The sequence below is a fragment of the Mirounga leonina genome, unplaced genomic scaffold (assembly GCF_011800145.1).
Source record: "Mirounga leonina isolate KUSES-001 unplaced genomic scaffold, KU_Mleo_1.0 Mir_96, whole genome shotgun sequence".
NCBI classification, from domain to species: Eukaryota; Metazoa; Chordata; class Mammalia; order Carnivora; family Phocidae; genus Mirounga; species Mirounga leonina.
In genome coordinates, this window is record NW_023270871.1 from 3,796,598 (window position 1) to 3,820,219 (window position 23,622).

A 23,622-nucleotide genomic window follows, 5' to 3' on the forward strand; every position below is an offset into this window, starting at 1 on the left:
AGCAGCAGAATAATAGGATCTGACCTACAGCAGCAGAATAATAGGATCTGACCTACCTTTTAAACAGGATCATTGTGGTTATGGTGTGGAAATCGACAGAGAGGAGGGGAGACCAACAGAGAGGCAATTCTATATTACTTTAAGGAGAATATGCATGAAAAGGAGAAGTAGAGAGCCAAACCAAATCATGGAATTTTGGAACGAGCGGGTAGTTTTAGGACCTAGCCAGACTTCCACAATTTTCTGATAAGGAGCTAAAACCTCATCAGATTAAGTGACTAATTCTAGGTCCCAGTTAGTGGCTATGCGTGTCAGATTCATGGGACTTCTGGCCAGTGCTCTTTTCATCTCCTACCCACCTCTCTGCTGCAAAGACCCCACTTACACGCGTGGCCGGGCCCTTCCACGTAAGAGCAGGGTCACTCCTTGCCACCTACACTTAATTTCCCTGGTCTCCTGCGTACTTGTAGCTTCCTTTCAGAGCAAGGAGACTGTTGCTTCCGTGGTCCCGGTGGGAAGCTTCCACATGAATTTCCTGAGATGCCTCTTTTGCTCAAGGGTCTGCTGCTTTCAGCCAGAAGTACTGGAGTCTTTCTCCGTTCTTACTGCTTCCAAGAACGCCTCCTGACCCTGGACACTTGCTGTGTCCTGTGGCACGCTGCTCCAGCCACATGAGTGAAAATCCTGTGGTTAGACCGATGATGTTTCATGTGGTCAGAAAGTGGCCTATCGGGACCTGGTTGTAAAGCTGATGGAGGTTAAGAAACTTTGGAGATTGGTGTCCCCAGACCTTCCATTTCACTAGGCGCCCGCAGGATCTTTGCTTCAGATCCGTCGTATGCATTTCTTTCTTTTTTTTCAAAGATTTATTTATTTATTTATTTGTCAGAGAAAGAGAGCGAGAGAGCACAAGCAGGGGGAGCGGCAGAAGGAGAGGGAGAAGCAGGCTCCCTGCTGAGCAAAGAGCCCGACATGGGGCTCGATCCCAGGACCCTGGGATCATGACCTGAGCCGAAGGCAGACGCTTAACCGACTGAGCCACCCAGGCGCCCCTCATCTTATTCATTTCTTAAAGGCTGCCTGAATGCCTGAATGATATGGGGGCACCAGAGAGGAGTAATTCTCAGCTGGGGGTAATTTTTCCCCCTAGGGGGCAGCTGGCCGTGCCTGGAGGCATTTTTGGCTGTCACAAGTGGGTAAGGTGCTACCGGCATCTAGTGAGTAGAAGGCAGGGATGCTGCTAAGTATCCTTCAACGCATGGCACCAGCCTGCACAGCAAACAGCGATCCATCCCAAAATGTCCATTGTGTTGAGGTGGAGAAACCTGACTCTGAGATAAAAATAAAATTAGAAAATCTAAACTTTGCTCACAATAAAATGGCAACCAGACTGGAAAATTAACCAGCACTCAAAAAATCAACTAGAGTGGAGTATTTTTCAACTTTCTTGGGCTGCAACCTCCAGTTAAGAAGTTGGAATTTGCACTGCAGCCCAATGCATACAAGTGCATCTATAAATACGTGTGTGTGTGTGTGCACACGTGCGCGCGCAGATGTCTCCCAGAGCAATACTCAGTGTGCTGAATGCAGAGCTTTCTATTTTGATACCATCTGGTTCCATTAAAAAAAAAAAAATGTGGCCATGCCCCACTGAGTGATTTTTACTGTTCACTAATGTGTTTGGAATCTGTAGTTTGAATAATACTGAACAAAATGTGTAAGAAAATTGAGCACAGTTTCATATAAATACAGATGAGCGCTTAAAGTCATAAAGCAAGGGTATATTCTGTATAGAGTCACCAAAAGGATCAGCCATTAATTTACAAGTAGTTATTTTGGCCAAACGTTTTTCAAAGAGGATTGAACAAGTTCTTGCCTTGCTGGGGTTGATGATCCAGTCCAGTGAACAGACCATCATACCACTACCACCTGCATAGTGATGTGCAGTATGCAGAATGCGCTCTGCAGCTTGAAGAGGGGACAGGGATGGGTTTTGTGGATCAGGACGCTGTGAGGTGGATTGGCCAAAGTTTCCCAGTGAGGTAACATTAGGGATGGCTGAGTGGGATTTCTCCAAGAGAATCCAGGTAAAAGGTTTTCTGGGTTGGTGTTGAGGGAGATCTTCAAGGATGTGTGTGAAGCCAAGAGATACAGGGGCACAAAGACAGAATGTAGAACCTCACCCCCGCCCTGGACCCCCACACTAGGCTAATGTAAAACCACCCCCATTCGCATGTTGCTCTCTTGATCTTCCTGTTCACAGGAGAAATGCCACGCTCCTTAACCTGACATTCACAATCTTTCATGATCTGGCCCAGCCAGCCTTTCTTGCCTTGCTGTCCTGGCTTCATCACAGGAGCCCTCCACCCCAGCAGATGGTGGGCTGACTGTACCCACTGTCACCAGAAGTCAGTGTGTCCTTCCGCACGCTCATCTTTTCTTGCTCAGCAAATTCCTACCAGATGATCATTTCTCAAGGTGTAGGGTTCAGACATGGAAAAAGGAAATTCTTCCCTAGAAAGCATTGTGATGATTCCATTTGTTATTCTGACAATGAGTTCTCAGCATGAGCATTTCATCATTTTCTCTCTGATGGAGAACAGTTCGTGATGCTTCAGTGCTTGCAAACCCTCAGTTGAACCCCGGCTTTCCCTTACTCTCTGTGTGGGTTTAATCAATATGCCAATATCTATTTGAAAGTGAGAGCAAATTTCTCTTGTTTCCATTTATTTCGAAAAAAAAGTTTCTTGGGCACACCTTAATCCATGACCCAGAGAGGGTTTGGCTTGCTCCTGTCACAGACTCTCTATGGGACATGACTGCCGGTCAGAGTAAGGACTTAAGCCAGACTCCCTTCCCTGATTTAAGACTGGCTCTCCTCCTATGATGCTATTCAGAACGTAGATGTTGTTTTCATCATGACAGCACACCATGGGACCCTCCCTAGCTTAAGTATCACCAGTGGTCTTCCCTGTATCTCATCTTTAAGGGCTACTGTCTCCTAGAGCCATACCAGCTTTTGGAATGTGAGTTCACTCAAGACATTTGAATGTTGTTTTGAGCACTTCTATTTCACCAATGCACAAAAATCATTTGAGGAAGTCTTTATACACACCCATACACACACACACACATTCACACACCATCATTAAAAATAAATGTGATAAGATGATCAGAAATCAAATAAGAAATACAAATATAATTATGTGAGGTGAGACAGTCACTTAAGTCCTGGGGGGTCACCAAACTCTAAACTTATTAGCATAGACAAGAAACAAAATCAAGGTCTTACAGAACTCTCTATCTGACCAAAGGATGCAAACCCATTTTTCAGGGAAAATAATTTTTTTTCTGGATACAGCTATAGAAAGAAATTACCAAGTGAATCATTATATAAAGAATATTGAGCAGTGTAATGAATATTGACCTTAATAGTGGTTTAATGGGTGAAGAAATATTTTTTGCATGGCTAGATTCTTACTGATCCTCATTAAAAATTGGATTGTAGCTGACTAATGGTATTTCTGTGGGAATAATCAAACTTGCCAGAAGGAAAACCCTTAGAAAATTAGGAGCATTGATGATTAATATGCTTTCAGAATTATTCAGCAAATTCCTCATGTATATTTTAGAGGCTAACATCTAATGCATTCCGTTATCGAATACCAAGGTTTTTCCTTTAAACTGTTCAAAAGGATATTTCGAAAGTATCTTAATTCTTTTTAGTTCAGACACTCTCTGAAGGTGGTAGAACGTCCTTTGCTTCCTAACTTGTCTAAACTAATACAATCTCAACAAGTCACTCCTGGACTGTGTATTTCAACATCAAGTTATTTCTTTACTTCCCCAACTTCTTGTCTACCCAGAAATCACCATCCTGAATCCTATGGCTTTTCTTTCTGCTGTAGGAATCTTAGAGGTTCGTATCTAGGTGTAGGTCTCTTCATTTTAGCAGCAATATTAGCTCTTCCAACCTGTAGTCTCCGTTTTTTCTTCTAGCTCATACAAGTTTTATTTTTATGTTTTTGATTCATAAGACATGTGAAATGTTTCTATCATTCTGGTAAAGACTGAAGAAATACCCCTAATCCCTTTGTTTGGATCTTGTCCTCTATGTCCACATTTGAATATAGTATTTTGTCTCCTATATTTTCATCTTTTAGGGAACATTTCTCAGGTTCACCCCCATGTCACTAATTCAAGTTTCTCCAGTATCAGTTTTGGTCTTTACTATCTTAGGTGTGGATTTTCATTCTCCTAATAAAATTCTGGCTTTGTTACATTACTTTTTTTAAAATTATGAACAATTTCAAGCATAGTGAAAAATGTCAGGAATACATCTATATCCATAACCCAAATTTGACAAATCTTAACAGTTGCCATATTTTCTTCAATGTTACAAAAATAAAACATAACAGAAACAGGAGCAGCCTGTACTCTGCACCTGGGACCCTCCCCACACCATCCTTCTGCCTTCTTCTTGGAGATGTTTGCATTTAGTGGTATGGTTTCCCTACACATTTAATCGTTATGCTAACATATATATGTTTATTTATAAATGATAGGATATTGTTTTGAATGTTTCTACACTCCTTGTAAATGCAATGACATGCAAGGACCCTTTGTTGACAAATTTTTCTCTACACATTATGTTTTTGACTGTCATGCAAGTTGAATTGTAAAGTTCTAGTTCATGCAGTTTCACTGCTGTATAGTGTTCTACCGTATAAGTACGCTGTCATTTATTTATCAATTATTTTGATGTTAGACATTTAAATTGTTCCATTTTTTACCATTAAAAACAATGTTGCAATGAGCAATTTCATGTATGTTTCCTTGAACATGTGTAGAGGAGCTCCACCCCCGCCCCCCGCCTGGAGGATGAGCTTACAGATGGAATTGCTGTGTTGAACATGCATATCTTCAACTCTGTCACCTAGTAGAAAAATGTTCCTCAGAGTATTTGTAGCTGCCTCCACTCCACTGACAGTGTTCAAAACTTTTCTTGCTGTTGATCCTTGCCAATATTTGCTATTATCAGACTTATAAATAGGGTCAATCTGATGGAGGTAAAATGATATGTCATTATTGCTTTGATTTGCATTTCCCTATTTCTAGTGAGGTTAAATGTAAGTTTCTAACTTTATTAGTCATTCTATGAATTGACTGTTTATATGTTTTACCTATCTTTATTGGTATATGTGCCTATATATAATATATGTAGACAGATATTAACTTATATAGATACATCAATTATATACATAGTATATATATATTACATAGTATATATTAATAAGCATTAATATATACATCTAAATACTAATCCTTAGTCAGTAATGTGTTGCAAATATCTTCTGCTAGCCTGTGACTTATCTTTCACCTCACTTACAGTATCAATTAATGAACAAAATTATTTTATTCAATGTAGTTAAATATCTCAAGTTTTCTTTTATGATTTATGCTTTCTGTGTTTTTTTAAACTACTTCCTTTTTCCAAGGTCATTAAGCAAAATTTTATTTTATCCTAAAAACTTGAAAATTTTGCTTTTCATATTCAGGGTCTCAATCTACCTGAAATTTACTTTTAGGCCCGGGGAAGTAGGAGCCTAACTTTATATATATATATAATATAGATAACCAGTCTCCCCAGCACCAATTGTTGAATCATTAATCCTTTCTCCTATTGATTTGTAATGGGATCTTTCTGTATATCCAATCTCCACACATTTATGGATCTGTTTCTGAGTTCTATAGTCTATTTCTTTATCCCTACATCAATATCACACTGTCTTAATTTCTCCAGGTGTATAGAATCATGATATCTGGTAGGTAATTCTACTCAACCTCATTCTTCTTCAAAATTGCCCTGTCTTTTCTTGACCCTTTGCTCTTCAACATAAATTTTAGAATAAATTTTTTGATTCCATGAAAAACTCTATTAGGATTTTAAAAATCAGAATTATGTTGAATTCTATATTGAATGTATAAATTAATTCTGGAGGAATTGGCATCTTCATGATATAGACTTATCCAATTTATGGCCATGTTATATCTCATTCATTTATTTGGATCTTTCCAAAGTCTTTTAGTGCACTTTTGTTACACTTACTCTCTGGTCTCTTATACTTGGAAGGCTGTTTTAAATTAGTTTAATTTGTGGAATTTTCTTTCTTTCTTTCTTTTTTTACTTTTGTAGTCACAATTTTCTTTTCATGCACTTTTCCCGTGTACTTTTGAAAAGAATGTGCATTCTCTTATTTTGGTGTCTAGGGTTCTATATATGTCTACTTGATCAAGCTTTTTAATATCGTTGTTCAAATTTGTATGTTGTCTATTAGTTACTTGATCTATTAGTTCCTGAGAGAGATACATTAAAATTTCCCGCTACATCTCCCTGTACTTCTCTCAATCTTTTTCTTGATATATATGTGAGGTTGTAATATTAGGTACATACAAGCTTAGAATCATCTTATATTCCTGGTGGTTCCTTTAATCATTAGTTAGCAACCATTTTTAACATTAATGATGCTGCTTCTCTTTTCCCTTAAAGTTTATGTTGTCCAATGATAATACAGATACACTAGCTTCCTTTTAGCTATTGCTTGAAACATCTTTTACATTTTTTTACTTTTGATCTCTCTGTATCTTGTGTTGTAGGTACTTTCTAGGAACAATATACAGCTCAACTTGTAAAAATCCAGTCTGACAAGCACCATCCTTTAAATGGCAAGGTTTTTGTTTTGTTTTGTTTTACAGTTACTGTAGTTGTTAACATGTTCTATTATTTCTACCCTTTTATTTTGTGTTATTTACTCTGCTTTTTTCTTTATTTGGTGTCGGGGGGGAATCTTTGTCGCTTCTTTTCTGTTGTTTTTTTTTAGGATTGACTATATTTTCTTAGCCTCCCTTCCCCCTCTATAAGGATGAATTCTTTTATTTACCACCCATAAATTGTTAACTTTCAAACTTTTATAGGGACGCCTGAGTGGCTCAGTCGGTTAAGCTTTGGACTCTTAGTTTCGGCTCAGGTCTTGAGCTCAGGGTCATGAGATCAAGTCCTGAGTTGAGCTCCCCGCTCAGCGGGGAATTCTACTTAAGAGTCTCTTTCCTTCTCCCTTTGCTCCTCTCCCCACCACATGTGCACGCATGAGCTCTCTTGCTCTCTCTCAAATAAATAAAGAAAATCTTAAAAGAAAAACCTTTTATAGTCTAGTTAATCGATATCTATTACCCTCATCACAAACAATAAAAGGACCTTAGCAGCCTCATTCTAAGTCAGTTCTTTCTTGTCTTACATGTTATCTCAGTATTTTTGTCCCACCTTGCTTAGTAGCCACAGGTTAGATTTTTTTTTTATATAGTAATGCTTATTTAGATTTATCCAAATGTTTATGAGTTTCTCTGCCCATTACTTTTTACATCTTATTCTTTCCTTCTTCTTCCTGAAGTATACTTTTCAGTAAATCCTTGAGGGTCTGTTAGTGATAAACTCACTCCACTTTATGATCCAGTCCCTGTTTCACTCTCATTGTTGAAAAACCACTTAATCAAATACAGAATTTTGTGATGGTAATGATTTCTCTTAGCATAGTGTCTCAACTTGGGGAGGAGGGATGGGAAGGTATAATCATCTCTGGTTTAAACCATCTGGTGATCACAATACCTAAAAGAGACCTGGGCCACAGATGATGCCCAAATGTGAAGCCGCTTTAAAAAGACCACAGGAAGTCCATGGTAACAGTGGTGCTCCCACACACGGCATGAGTCATCCCACGCCATGGGTGCGGGCGTGTCTCCTTCCCCACTAGACCGCGAGCCCTCAGCAAGCTGCCTATCCTCTTTCTCATCTCGCTCTCTACTCTGTCTCCTGGGTCCCAAGTGCAGGGTATGAACTCAGCCCTGTTTTGTACTGGCCCATTGGAGATCACACCATATACATCAGTTTTGTGTTTGCTACCCCCAGTTTCCCCCATAAGATCCATCTTTCCCTCCCAGCTTTTCTAAATCATTCTCATCAGCACCCAAACATGGATGCCATCCTCACAGAAAAGACTCCATTGACCCCACAACCCCTCCCCCTCCCATCTTGTTTCTCAGCTTTCTTTCAAGCTAGAGTTATTGTGTTGTCTACATTCACTGTTACCACTTTTTTTTTTTTTACCTCTGTGCACTGTTCAGCCAACTCCAACCTGCTTCTACCTCTACTGTTCATGTGAAGAGGGCCAGTGACCTCCATTTTTCCAAACATAACGTTGTCCCGTGAACATATCACATGCCATCAAATTTAAAATAATTTTAAAAAACAATGAAAATGTATAATACATCTGACTACTTTCTTAAGATAAATTTCTAATACAATTACAAAATTGAATAACTCAAATGCTTGATATAGACTGCCAAATTATCCCACAGGAAGAGAGAGAAGGAGAGAGGGAGAGAGGGAAAGAGAGATATCTCACTTTTTAAGCCATATTCTCCTGACACTACGGACAATAGTTTTCTTTGCTACTAAACGCCCAGTGAAAATGACTGGCTAGACACTTGGCGATTTGGCATTGACCAGGTGAAAACTGGGGTCTTCCAGAAAACTTTTATTTTGTGTTTACCATGTGCAGAGCACACTGTAAGATTTGGCTCTCAAAGAGAACATTCAGTCACTCAGTCATTCTCTTACCTAACAAATCCATATTGAGTGCCTGCTATATACATAACACTGAATTCATAATGCCAGCCACCATGTTGGCTGCTTAGAAATGTTTTCATTGCCTAAATAGTGCCCACTCCACCTTGAGTCCTGAGGTATCGCCACAGAAAGTTGTCAGTGAATTACTATTCATTATTCTTTGAAGTCACAAAGATTCCAAGTCTGAAATTTCTAGCACAGCGTGATGAAAATATGGCCTTGGGTTTTCCTGCAACCTCTTGCATTATACTTTGCCTATGTATTTCCTCCATCAGCAGGTAGCAAAGAAGTAGGTGCCTAACACCTTGGTTTCTGGCCATTTGCTTAACTTTCCACGGCCCCATTATCTTTAGAAAGGGAAGCTCTGAGGGAGAGCGATACAGTGGCTTGTGCTTGGTTGACAGGTTTATGTTCTTCAAAAGGCAACACCCCACAGGGGTTATGCATAGTCGGCATGTCCTGTGTGTGTGTGTGCATAAAGATAAAGGAGTCAGAGAAACTTTGAGGTGAGGGCCCTAGAAGTCACTTGGTGCCTGGGATATCATCCTGAGCTACAGTCAGATGAGAGTTTCATGAAGCATGAAACAGAAATGAGCAAACACATCTGCCTATGCCTGGTACTTAGAGCAGCTCTCTCCCAACACCCCACTCCTACCACTATAGAAACACACCCTGGATTAGTTAGATCTATTTAAGTTGGAGGAAAACATTCAGGCAGATTATTTGGGGGAAAGGAAGGAGCAAGAGAAACCATTCAGTGTCCTTGTAGACACTCTGAATCCCTGTGCTGCTGAGGCTGATGTTGAGTAGGCTAAGTTTCTGCAGAACCAGAAGTCTCTCCCAATGACCTTCAGGATCACAGGGGAGCTCTGTGCCCCCGCCTCCCAGCATGCGCACAGTTGGTGGGTACATTTCCCAAGAAGAGGGTCTAATTCATTTCAGTTAGGAATACACTAGACTTCCAGCCATCACAACCACCCTCACTGCCAAAGACAACATAGTAGAAAGGAAAGTTCCAGAAGACTTCTACTTGCATCTTACTGACTCAGACTACCTCACAGTCATCCCTAGATGCAAAGGAAGCTCAGAAATCCAATGTTTACTCCTATAGTATCTACGGAGAAGAGGTAAGGGAGGAGGGATTACGGTTGAAATCTGCCTTGCCCTTGGATATGAAGCCCTCCTTTTGGTAGATTTTCACATGAGGCCTCTCAGAGGTGGTTGGTCTGCATATGGTGGTCTTAGGCTCAGGCCTAGATCCTGGTTCCATCATTTTTGGCCAAGGTGGCAGGACTGACTTCACTTAAAGCATATAGCCCAAGCCAAAGCAACTTAATGCTTGGAAGACCCACTCCAGAAGGGGCAGAGGGTATGGATGATTTTCCAGGAAAAGTCTGAGGAATGATTTCTTTAAGATCTTGGAAAGAATTGATAGCTTTTAAGACCTTTATGTGTGCTAGAGTTTTGTGCCTAGAGTTTTGCTATTAAAGAATCCAGATGAATGCTGCAATCATATATTTTTATTATGCCTAAATTATTTTAAAAGTTCACTCTTTTTATTTCTTAATGTAAATTTCTAAAATGTGCCAGGGAGTGAGTAAGGTTTGGTGTTATAGTAGAAACTGATATAGACAGTATTGCCTTCTTCAAGGCATTTTCAATCTATTGGGAGAGTCACAGTTATGAAATCATTCCACAGATAAATATGTAACTACAAGTTAATAATGCTGTAAAAGAGGAGAGAACCATGAGGATATATAGGAAGAGAACCTGACTTTATTTGGGGTACAGAGAAAACATCTCTAAGAAAGTGATTTTGAGCAGAGATATAAGGATTCAAAAGGCAAAAGATGCACAATGAGGGATGATTTCCAAGCACAGAGAATAGCATGTGCAAAGACCCTGAGGCAGAGAAAGCATGATGTGCCTCCCAAATTGAAAGAAGAACCAGTGTTATTTCTGACTGGAGCAGGATGAGAAGGAATAAATTGGTATGAGATGGGGCTTGAACTGGCAGTAAGACAGAATCTCTAAAAGGACAAAGGCCACAGGTCTGATCTGTCATTTTTCCATCCAACCAACCGAGTCTTGAATATTTGCATTGGAAGAGATGACTCAGTTTCTGTCCATGACACATTGCTTCATGGGGGACCCTTTTCCTCCAACCATTCTTCTTCTGGTGAGTTGAGGTTTTGAGGATGCGCAGTTAAAAATACTTGTCCTCCTTGTCCACTTTCTGAACCAACTAGAAATAAGACAGCATAGTCAGCAGATAAAGAATCAAATTGTCATCCTTATTTCCGATAAAGCCCGGGCGGAGAACGTAGCTTACTCTAAGGTACAGAGTGGGTTTTGCGAACTCCCCTCTGACTAGGGAAGAGCCCACTTGAAGGAAAGTTTGCATTTGCAGAGAAGTCACACCTGCCCAGATCACTGCGTTCCACTTTTCTAGGTTGAGAAGGGAGGTGGGAGGGACTGAATTTGCCCCCAACTCCTCCTCCCTCCCCCAGGTCCTTTGAGAGATTAGCTTCACTCAGTTCAGAAATGTGGACCAAATGCTTCCACCCAGAGTTAGGCTATTGTCTCTACCTCTTTAGGGAGGCAAAGGGGTTGGACAAGAATCTAGTAGTATTTTGGGAAACTTTCTGCATGATTACAACTTCAGGAGTGGGGAATCAGTGTTCCTCTCTCATCCATTGTCAAGAGCTGTTAAGAGAAGGGCCTCACATAACCTGGTCCTTATAAATGAAGATGAATGCTGATAAATGACATCCTATCTTCTAGGAGGCTCATAATGTTGAACACAAAGCCACAATCCCCAAAGCATGTAACTTCCTTGCTGAACTAACTCCTTTTTTTTTTTTCTTTTTCATCCACATAAATAAAATTCCCCAGTTGTTTCTTTTTCAAACCTTGCTTGAAGTAACAGATGCCAACAATATGTCTAAATCAAAAGTGTGAACTTCAGGGTCACAGAATGTTAGTACTGGAAAGGATCCTGTAGGTCATCAAATCTAATCCCATTCCTTGTTTTATTAGAAAACATAAGACCCAGAGAGATTAAGTGTCTCACTCAGGGTCACATAGTCATCTGTGTCCCTCTCATAATTATTTGGATTCTGTGACCAGGGGTATTTCCAACTACACCATGTTGATACATCAGAGAAACTCACTATTTATAGAACACTTGTGATGCTTTTATAAAAATAAACATACAGGGGTGCCTGGGTGGCTCAGTTAGTTAAGCGGCCGCCTCTTGATTTTGGCTCAGGTCATGATCTCAGGGTCCTGGGATCAAGCCTTGAGTCAGGCTCCATGCTCAGCGGGGAGTCTGCTTCAGGATTCTCTCTCTCCCTCTGCCTCTCCCCCACATGCATGCCCTCTCTCTCTCTCAAATAAATAAATCTTTAAAAAATAGAAAAAAAAATAAAAATAAATCTTTAAAAAATAAAAAATAAACATACAGGTTTTTGCCAAATAAATCACCCTTAACTTGTTAGTAGTAATTTGTATTTTGTGTATTAGTTTTTCTTGTAGTGGAAGAACCCTTGAACTTGTTTTACATTCAATCAGTGGTTTGACTTTTCTTGTTCTAAATAAATGCCTCCTTTTTAATGTTCTCTTTTCCTAATTAACAGCATGCCAAGTAGAACGGGATATGTTATGTACCTTAATTACAATAACCCCAGGCTACTGAGAGAATTCTTATCACTGTCTCGGACTGTGCATTCCGTATTCACTTAGAAATGGCATTGGTAAAAACTTCATGGAAGCCATGGATTTGGACTCTGAGGTGGTGGGGCCATCCATGAACAAGAGCAGAGAATTTTATTCCATGTTCCTTCCAGTCATGCTGTGCTCCTTCCCTTCCTATTAAAAATGGGAAGTAACTATTAGCCCAGGTTATGATGAGGGATAGGGAATTTGAGATGCTGTAAAGGGTAGTGGAAAGCAGCATCAGGAGCCCAGAATTCTGGATCAGTTCTGCCACCAATGAGCTGTCTCTCTGGGCAAGTCACATGGACTCTCTGAGCCTCAGTTTACCCATCTGTAAAATGGACTTGTGGTAACTGATCTCTAAGATCTTTCTATTCAAAGACTTCATGACCTGAGCCAAATTATAAGGACACCCTGAGTCCTTATAATTCCATATTCCTTTCCCCACCCTTATCTCACACCCTTCATTTCCCCAAACCAAGCAGTAGCCTCTGGCTTCAAAGAGATATGCGATATCATGTCAAAATAGAGCAGTTTTTATAAATACCAAAGGACTTTATCCAGTGAATAATACATGCTTTATTCTACTCGTTAGAAAGAACAGAGAGTCTGGCATCATTTCCATTCTCATCATGGTACCATTTCATAGCAGCTGCAACACATCCATGGTCCTTTTCTCTGAGGAGTTTCCTTCAAAATAGACTTCCTAGGTGGGCTAAGGGGCAGGAGGAGACCTCAGCTACCTACACCCAATTTCAGTGTTTTCATGTTCTTCTGGCTAAAATATCTTAAATACTTGGCACCAAAAAGTGTGTGATAGGGTGTTATGGATATTGAAGTAGGGGTCATATGATCCAATTCTGGTCCTAGATCTTCTGATGAGATGTATGACCTTGATCTCAAGTCACTTGTCTTCTGTGGCCTTAGTTTACACATTTATGAAATGGGAAGTTTGGACTGGATGGTGTCTAAGGTCTCCTTCAACTTTAAAGTATGTGAAGTGTTACTTAAATGGACTTAATTGGATGATGGAAAGGGATATCAAGGAGTCTAAAATTATGGTTCCTGCCTTCAAGAGGTACACAGCTGAGTTGGGAAACACAAGAGCTGCATTCCAGGGCCAGGAGTCCAGAGGTGGAAATAAAATTTAAACATCTGTTGATTTTATCAAGCTGTGGAAGTTTATTCTAAGCTCACATATCCATGAGTGGATGGCCCAAACCAGGAGGAGATGGAGGAATGTCCTACAGGTCTTGCCAGTTCCATCTTTTGTGGAATCACCATCTTTTCTCTGAAAGTGTCTGATGTTCTCTTTTTAAAATACCATTTGATTTTGGCCTTTTGATGATATACATTCGGCTCTGTCTCCACAGGATGCATGAAATTAGGAGGATGGGTAAGCTATGTGTAGGATATAGGAGAGGAAGAAAATATGGCAATGTGGAAAAAAGTAATAACCAGTCTTGGGATAAGAAAACACAAGATGTATTGAGATAACTGGTCGACCAGTTTGGCCATTAGGAATTTTGAAGAGGAGAAAAATTGCTGAAAATACAATTTGGAGTCAGATTATAAGTAGTATGATGTAGTCAAAAGAGAGACCAAATTCTAGCTCTGCTATTTACCATCTGCGTGCCTTTGAGCAAGTTATTTAATCTTTCTGAGCTTATATCTCCACATGGTAAAATGGAGATAATAATACCAATAACACAGAACCTTTTGAGGATTAATAGAAATAATGTATGAAAAGTTCCTGGCACACTAAAACTGGTCAATAAGTATTAATTTTCTAAATCTCAGGCTCTTTCCACCTCCATAGTAGCTTCTTCTCTAACAGGCAACTGGGAAAGTAGCAACCAGACAGATCTGGCTTTGAGTTAGGCTTGGCCAGTTATAAAGTCTTTGATCTTAGTCAAATGATTTAACCTTTATGAATTTCAATTTACTTATCTATAAAGTGAAATTAACCATTCTTACTTTGCAGGATTATTATAAAGTTTAGAAATGTATTACATCATGCACACAACAATACCTGTTAATTGTGGAGAGACAGTAGGTTTCAATAAATGATGGTGATGGGGGAAAGAAGGAGGAAGAGGGGTTACATTGAGATCCTTGAACTCTCAACCAAGAGCCTAGGATTTATCTTGTAGGTTGTGGTGGTCTTTGAAAGTTTTTATTCTTCAGATAGGGTATCATAAGATGAAATGAAGAGAATCTTGACTTTGATGAGCATAGTACAAGAATGGCAAGAATGTGCACAGGGCAGGGAGAACACCTTGGTAGAGAGAGACCAGCTCCCTGGAGACAAAACCCAGCTCTCTTCATGTATAGTTCTTTGATTGTCAAATGGATTCTTTCCTCCTTAATTTGACGATGGTGAATCTATGAGAGAGACAGACATAGAAACGGAGAGTGAGAGAGGGACCCAGAGAAAGGGAGAGTCGAGGAGAGAGGTGGAAAGATGCACGGCTTCAGAGAGACGAGAGGAAAGCTGTGTTCCAGGGCTTCCTGGCTTTTTGTGTGAAGACATCTGGCACACAGCTATGCCAGCTGGATGCAGGTGGCTTAAGAGAACTTGCATCCAGGTATAAACCTGGAATCAACAGGCTTGAATTTTCAGCTGACGTGTAGGCTATTTTAAATAAAACTGTGGGGAATTGAAGCGAAGGTGGTGAGAACACCACCTCCCCTATGTTATCCCACCTCCACCAAAATGTGCCTGAGCACCTGAGAACAGTTCCTTCCCTGCTGTCTCCACATTACCTGCCCACCACGGTCTCTCTCTTCCTGGTCCAGAGGAGATTTCTGGTCGACAGTGTGCCCACCGAGAAGGCTTCCTACACCCTTTTTCTGTCATGTCCTTCAACTCTGTTTTCAATCTGCATGCTTTTTTTTTTTTTCCTTTTTTGCTTAAAGGAGGGTGAGTTTGCTTTTGTGAGAAAGGTGTTTGGCTTAGCTTATTCTGAAAGCAGAATGTCTTTAAATTCAGTTTATATTTTTCACGTCTCCCTCCTCTCCTTTCTTTTTCTTTTTCTAGCCAGTAATCCAAACACTGAATGTCTGATGAGCATTGGCAACCTACAAAAGTCAGTTTCTGTTGCCAGAGGACATACTGGGCACCAGACATAAAGGGCTGGTGCCCAGTATGTCCTCTTTAGAGAAGGCAGTTGGTACCTAGGCCCAAACTGACTGGGAGGAAATGGGGGTGCTATGGAGCAGCACTTTGGAAGACTCTCAGACCCTGGGGGAGTACCACCTGTGTGCGCCTAAGGCAGGATGGTTGCAGATCGGTAGATTTTGTGACCATCCCTCAAAGGGCAATGTCATGTATTGTCTCCTAAGAGTTTTTCTCAGCCCACCTTCCAGTTTTCAAAGATCCCATTGTCCTGCTAGGATGGATGGAAATGGCACCCAAGATAGCCATGTAGGGCCCCCTTTTTCTGGGGGTAGGAGTGTTTACTCTAGTGCAATGTCTCTTTCTTGTTTTAAAGAATTTGTAGTGAAATATTTCATACATCAAGGGTTCATATAAAGATAATATGAACACTCATAGGTACCCAGCACCTGTCTTAAGAAATAGACTGTTATAGAGCACTCAAAGGCTTCTGTGTCCTACAGCTCATTCACATCCCTCTTCTACCTTCCCTCAGGTATTTATGTCATGGTCCTACTTTTCTTATGAGTTTAAGACATACACATATATATATATATATACACATCTACATATATATTTAGAACTATATACATATACACACATATATATATTTACACATAAATATATATATTTAGTTCTATATAGTTCTTTTTATATATATTTATCCCTAAATAATATATTAAATTTTGCTTGCTGTTGAATTTTATATAAATGGCATCAAAGTGGATATGTTCTTTTGCAATTTACATTTTTTGCATGGAATAATGTGAGATTAAGCCATGTCGATTCATTAAGTACTCATTCATTCATTTCTCCTGCAATATAGTATTCCATTCCATAGATAGAATATAATTCACTTATCTAGTCTCTGTTGACAGATATTTAGGGTGTTACTATTTGTTATAAATAGCAAATTTGAAATGTTTTTTACTATTATAAATTCTGATGCTATGAATGTGTTTTGCACATGTCCTGGTACACATGTGGGAGGATTTCTCCAGATTTTGTAAGTTGGGGTGAAATTGCTGGGTCAAAAGGTGTGAACATTATCTACTTATTTCCAAGAATTTTTGCAAAGTGGTTGTATACATCTAACATCAGGGTATAAAGAGTCCCCATGGATCCCATCCTTGGTAATATTCTTTTATTGCCCAACATTTACATTTTTTCTGCCAGTCTTGTCAATATAAAATGGCAGATCTTTCTGGTACTAACTGGCCTTAGTACTTATGAGATGAAACTTTTTTTTAAATTTTTTGGTCTCTTGTGTTGAATCCTTTGTGTGTTCCCAATACATCCTGATCCGTTTGACAGAGCTCTCCGTATATGGCTCAATTAGGATAGAAAAGGGAGGGAAGGTGTATGTTCACAGTGTGTGCTCTTTTCTCCGTGAAGGCCGCGAGGAAGCAGGAAGTGGCCGCTATGGATCCCGTTATACAGTCGACACGGGAGTTGGTGAGGATGATGACGGGTTTGAAGACTACTTAGATTTGGATATTTCCTTTGAGGAGGTAACAAGAATCTCTGCTCGTAAAACCTGGGAGTTTTTGTTTTCATGCTGAACAAGGCAATTTAACCAATGGACCATAAACATTTTATTTAAAACTTACTTAAATTGGCCCATTTGCTCTTAACACTTATTTATTTTCTGTATTAGGCTCCAAGTGCTCATAAATTCATAGTAACTAGGTACCGCCCATGCTAATGTCCTGTAGCCAGCCCCTGCCTGCTGACTTCACAATCTGGCAGAAACATATTTAGATTTCCCACCAAGTGGACGTGTACAAAGTCAGCTATTACAAGGAAATGAACAATTCTTTGACAAAGTAATACATCTTTGTGATATTATAATAATAAAAATCATGTAATATCAGCTTTACCACTGATTTTCTGAATAGCACAGGGAAAGGTACTTAAAATCCTGAGCCTAAAGTTCTTGTCCATAAACTGGGGTCAGTACTATCTGCCCCATCTACATCCTAGGGTTTTGAGAAATAACAAAAGTGACCGTATTGTCAAGTATTAGACATCAACCGTAAATAAGGCTGTCCAAACACTGTGCTGTGTTAATCCTCAACCCTTTCTCTTCTCTGGCTTTAGGCGAAACCACTTCCTGCTCTCAAAGGAGGAAATAGGAAATTTTTGGCGGAATCCAAGATGGCACTCAGGTCAAACCCAAAGACTGCTCCGAGGCTTGGCCCCCCTACCCTAGCATCTCTCCCAACGACTGCGGTGGCTCCCCAGCCCACTCCAGTGGAGAGGAAAGGGAAGAATGGTGTGCTTATAATGCCAAGGCTCTTTGACATGCCTTGTGATGAAACGCTCTGCTCTGCTGATAGCTTTTGTGCCAATGACTACACCTGGGGGGGCTCGCGGTGCCATTGCAACCTGGGCAAAGGTGGTGCAAGCTGCTCAGAAGGTAGGCCCTTGGTGGGGAGAAGAACGTTGTGGGGGGTTGGCCCCAGTGGGAACCAGAGGGCAGTTTTATGCTCCACACATGGTTCCTTCTAGCCTTTTTTCTAAGATAAGCACCTTTTCCATGTATTCATAATTAAATTAGCTATCCAGGAAAAATCTAAGGCCACTTCCATTGCTTCTAGTTGAATAGCGCCCTGTTTCTATATGTGCCATACGTGTAGTACTTTTGGGGCAATTAATAAATCATCCTAACAGCACCTAGGGGAGGCAGACTTTACTTGGATCACATCTCTACTGAAAAAGTGCAGCTAAAACATGGACATGAAGTTAAGAAAGGTAATAATTGAGCCAACTTACATTACACAGATGTCCAGCTGGAAGGCAGGTGTCAGTGGTCTTGAAACCAGTGATTTCTTTTTAGGGTAGCAAGTTAACAATCTCCAGTTTCTCCCTAGGAATTTCTGAAGCTTGAAGTTCCCAAGAATGAGAATCATAGGTGTAAAAAGTAGAGAAGATAATAAGCTAGGTGTAACAGATTTTTGGGGTTTTCACTTAATGACCTCTAGGCAATGTCATAAATTGATTTTTGCATTTGAAGAAGTAAGGAAATCATATAGTATGTTTTTATGTTGTCTTTTTATCTTTTCAGATATTGCTATACAGTATCCCCAGTTCTTTGGCCACTCCTATGTAACTTTTGAGCCTCTGAAGAACTCCTATCAGGCATTTCAAATTACTCTTGAATTTAGGGTAAGAAGGATTAGTTGTTTGATGAATGCCTATCGGACGGACATCTTAGCTCAGCATTGTGCTATATCAAATGGGGCGGGCTGGGAGTGCAGGAAGTGTGGAGGTAAATAGCAAAGGTAAATATGACACAGAGTCTGTCCTTAAACACGTTCACAGGGTAGCAAGAACGATGGGTGCATTCACACATTCAAGGGTGCCGCTGAGTGCAGGGTGGGTTCTGTATGCTACTGAACCATGGAAGTGGCTGGCTGGCCCATGAGAGCATGCAGGTCCTAGCGCTGTGGCTCTAGTCATCATTGTGACTCTTCACAGACCAGAATCTCAGAGGCATAATGCATTCCCCATTCCAAAACCCCTCTTAAAGGGAGCTCACATGTCTGTCATCCTTGCTATGATGATAACCGAACAAATAGAAAAATGGCTACCTACACAGCCCTGGCACATAGTGAGAGCCCAGTGGATGCTCTTGGATCTGAATCAACTGCAAATCAGATTTCAATCAGGGACCTCAGTTTAGAGTTATTCTTTTGGGCATCTCAGACAACACAGCAAGGTTTGGAGATCTGGAAACAAGTCCCCTTTGAGGTCATGGTCACAGTGCTGAGTGTCCAAAAGATGATCCATCCGTCTAGGGCAGCCAACATGGGTGAAAACCAACCTAGTCTACCAGCAGGGTGGATTTTATCATCCTGTTCCCCTAACAGAAGGAAAGAAGCAAATGTGCATGCTTCTCCAGAGGGAGGGAGGTAAAAAGAGTAAAAAAAATAAAATAAAATAGAATGCTCTTTGGTGAAAATAGAATTCGATGGACATACCAACAGCCTCCCTGTGATGGTGGTCTCTGTGCACATGGTTTTCCTGAAGCTCTGCCGGTGGACCCACCAAGCCGAGGGATGAGCAGGTCAAAAGCGGAGCCAGCTTTCTCCAAACTCACTGCCATTCCTCACCCACTGTTGATACCACTGCCCTTTGTTTCCTGGAAAGGAATGGAGAATTGGTACCTGGGAGTTCACTGGAGTCTGTATGTTTGCCCCTTTGTAAACAGGACCACAGAGAGAGTGCTCAGGTTTCATATTCATGAGTGTTTCCAGGTGGTGCTCATTGTTCGTGTGGCTTTTGTTCGAACAATAGGCAGAGGCGGAGGATGGCTTATTGCTGTACTGCGGGGAGAATGAACACGGGAGGGGCGATTTCATGTCTCTGGCCATCATCCGACGCTCCCTCCAGTTCAGGTAACTCCCACTGAAACCGCACGGATTTGTTAATACCATCCTACATTATGTTTACATTTTTATAGTGTGAATAAAATATGAATGGGATGGATTCCTGCAGATAAAGGAATGGTGTATATAAGGCGAGCATGGAGCTGCTTACTAAATAGTGACGTATCAGGATTGCAGGTCACCCTTGAAGCTTGAGTTCGGGAACCCTGTAACCGTTCATGCAACAGGAAACGTTTCTGGAGCACCTGCAGTATACCGGGCATTGTTGTAGGTCCAGCGAATGCAACATGGAGCCCAAGCGATCCAGTCCCTTCACTCCTGGAGCTCGAGTAGGAGGATGGGATCTTCTTGTCTCCTGTGGCAAATAAGACTGATGGCCATGGAGAGCAGAGAGGAGCCTACAACCTCCTGAGGGTTCCCAGAGGCCCAAAGCCCATCCTCGGCTCCCCCAACCTGGGGCCGTGGCATACTGTTTGGTGCTCCTCCCCAGCCCTGGTCATTTCTCTCCCAATATACTTTGGAAGCCCCCTTTAGTCTGTGTGTGGGTTTCTGGGGGCAGAGTTTTGTGGAGGTGTGCGTGTTTTAGCCACCCTCATGGGGGTGTACACAGCACCTATTTGAGAATGACCAGTGAGGCTCAGCCTTGTCCTTGTCCCTAGTGCACTGGTTAAGGTCCTGATGACACCATCTCTCTGCTGCCTGACCTTCAGCAAGTGAATTAACCTCTCTGCGCTGGCATTTCCTCCTAGGACTCTTGTGAGGATGAAATGAATGAATACACAAAAGGGCTTAGAGGGGTGCCTGGCTCATAGCAAGCACTCCATAAGCACTAACCATTATTGTCTTTTGATTATTTCAGCCCCAGAATTACTTTAGGTCAAGCTGGAGAAGACTGTTGAACATCCCACTTGGGGAAGACAGCAGTTCCCCATCCTTTGCTAAATGCTTTGATTCATGGGAGTTTGGTGCTGGGCCAGGGTCTGGGGCAGCAGTTCTCACACTTGGAGGATGTGTACCACTGGCAGGGATTTGCCGGTAGCCACTCTCCAGCTTTGCACCTCCTGATTCTGCCACCCCCCTCTAGATAAGCCTACTCTGCCATGCCTCTCAACCCCATTCCTCTCCACCAAGGATCGTGGACCACAGGGAATCCATGAGAAGTAGCTGCATTTAGTGCAGGTCCTGAGAAGTACGATGCTCGTGGTGCTGGCCGTCTCGTGACCCACAGGGAAGTGACATGGCGGCCATCTGGAAGTTGACGGGATAGGGTCAGAATTCTAGATGCAAGACACAGTGACTACCGGGTACCCTGCACCATCGGGAAGTTGGAGGAAGAAAACAAAAACAAGAATAAAGCAATCATCTGAGACTGCTCCCCCTCTGCCCACACCTCCCCACAAAGCTGGGGCCCCCTGAGGAAACTGCACCTGCATTTGGGCACAGCTGAACACAGATGGCAGTGCTGGCCAGCTTGCCAAGATGAGTGTGGAGACTTGTGTTTTTAACATTTTATTAATATCGCTGAGCCCATCATCTGGGAGTTGGGAGAAGTCCCCAGAGAAATGCCTGGAAGCAGAAAGACTCAAGTTCTAATTTGCTGTACCTTGGATCCGCCTGAAGCATCTGGCAGGCACTGAGAGGGAGTGCGGGAGGATCTTAGGTGCCCATCCTTTTTGAAGCTGCAGAGAAATCAGGTTGAAGGAGGCCCTACATCTGAAGCATCTACGGGCAGATTAAAGATAACTGGACTGAGACTGGCCCAGAGAGCAGGCGTCTAGCTCTTCCGTGGAGAGATCGAAACGGTTCTTGATATTCATAAACATAACCCAACAGGTTGATTCTCAAAGAAGCCATCGCCCCAGAAGTGCTGTCTGTGGGGTCTGAACACATAAGGAGCTGGTTAATCAGAGAGCCTTTTTCTCCTTTTCCTCCCCACAGGTTTAACTGTGGAACTGGGGTTGCCATCATTATAAGTGAAAGCAAAATCAAACTAGGGGCCTGGCACACGGTTACGCTCTACAGAGATGGGCTCAAAGGGCTGCTGCAGCTGAACAACGGCACCCCGGTGTCAGGCCAGTCCCAGGTGAGTGCGAGCCTCACGCCCTGCCCGCCCACCTAGCACTCACCATTAACATCCCCGGCCCCCCTTCCCCCCTCGGAGAACTGAGGCCGACGTGGCAGGATGCATGCTCAGGGCACCCATCCATCCCACATCTCCTGAGGAGAAGAGTTGAACTTGCAGGCATCATCACTGTGGGGGCTCAGAAACATGCGGTTGGCCTTGTGCTCAGGGCCATGTCCTCTTGCCACAAGGACATCAAAGCCAGGGGGGCAGAAGAAGGCCCTGATGGGAAGAATAGAAGCCATTATTAGTGCCAAACACAAAGCTTGCTTTTAAGGCAAGGGTGTTGCCATGTGGCTTTAGAAAACAGTCCTGAAAAGTTCACTTGATTGAATCTGCAGGAATGATCCTTTCCTCTACCATTTTGGGGGGCCATGATTACAGGAAGTGGTCAAACAATTTAACTGTTGGGCTACTCAGTAAATCACCTAGGTATTCACATGTTGGTCATGCTCTGGGCAATTTTAGAACCCTGTTGAGAATAAACAGTTTGGATTAGCAACCTGCCAAGGAACCGAGTCTGTAATTATAATCAGGTGGGTGTCTGTATTCTCTGAGGAAAAATGTAGCAAGAAGACCTTTGTGTATATGTGTGTGGTTTCCTCCCTGCCTGGACTTTTCACTATTTTTTGCTGGCAAGGCATGTTATATAAAGGGCCATGCCTTGCTGATTCCCATTAATTTGGATCCCAGTGGTTCCAAAGGAACAAGAATCCAAATATACTGAATATGAGTCCAGTGAGGTTGCTTATGCATATACGCATGTATTTCTAAGGGGAAAAAGACAGGATAAATGAACTATAGAATCACATCCATGCCAGGACAATAGCCCTAATATGATTACAATTAAGTATGATAGGAATAAAGAAGCTTTGAACTTGGATCCCGAATACTAGCAATGAATATAAGATGGAGAAGCTGTAATAGAAATAATACATGTGAAAATGTCTTATGGTTTAAAGCAAGGAAATTCAATAAAGGTTAATAAACAGAGCCATGTGGTAACAACAAGCTAAAGAAATTATAAGTTGCAGTAATAGAGACATAGCATCTAGAAAAATGGAGGTGATAATCCTATTATATTCTAGTAGCTATGTATATCGCCTCCAGTGCTCTAATGGTAACTCAGATCCTCTAAGAGGTTTGCATTCAGATCTGTGATTGCACTCCAGGAGGACCACAAACAGGAGCATGTTTAAAGGGCAGTCATTGAAACAGGAAACTGACCTGAAATCCCTAGAATGATTGATTGAAGGAGCATTGTTTAGTTTGGAGAAAAGAAGGTGAAGGTGTGGATGGTGCCTTTTCATCATAGAATCAGAGAGGGAGAGTTTGGGGGAAGAAGGACTTACTCTGTGGACCCCCAAAGTGAAATTGAATGGGGAGAGCCTAAGGAAGTGATTTTAACTCCACTTAATCATACAAAGGTGTACTGAAAGGCAACCGACTATCTCAGAAGATGGTTCCCTGTCCTTGGGGGTGTTCAAAAAATATGTTACCAAAACCTTTTGGTGGGGATACACAAGGGCTCCAGAAGTCAATGGGAGCTTGG

The 23,622-nt window shown here is 41.7% G+C and overlaps 1 protein-coding gene across 2 annotated transcripts in view; it reads left to right on the forward strand.

The window, feature by feature from the left end:
• The window catches only part of LOC118006408 (pikachurin-like), a 175,168-nt gene that overhangs the window by 107,711 nt on the left and 43,835 nt on the right, over window positions 1-23,622 (forward strand). For both annotated transcript variants that reach the window (XM_034999056.1, XM_034999057.1), the window contains exons 8-12: window positions 16,953-17,068; window positions 17,658-17,976; window positions 18,625-18,725; window positions 19,857-19,957; window positions 21,887-22,031. In XM_034999056.1, coding sequence (XP_034854947.1) covers window positions 16,953-17,068; window positions 17,658-17,976; window positions 18,625-18,725; window positions 19,857-19,957; window positions 21,887-22,031 — 782 coding nt within the window. The remainder of the gene's footprint in view (window positions 1-16,952; window positions 17,069-17,657; window positions 17,977-18,624; window positions 18,726-19,856; window positions 19,958-21,886; window positions 22,032-23,622) is intronic.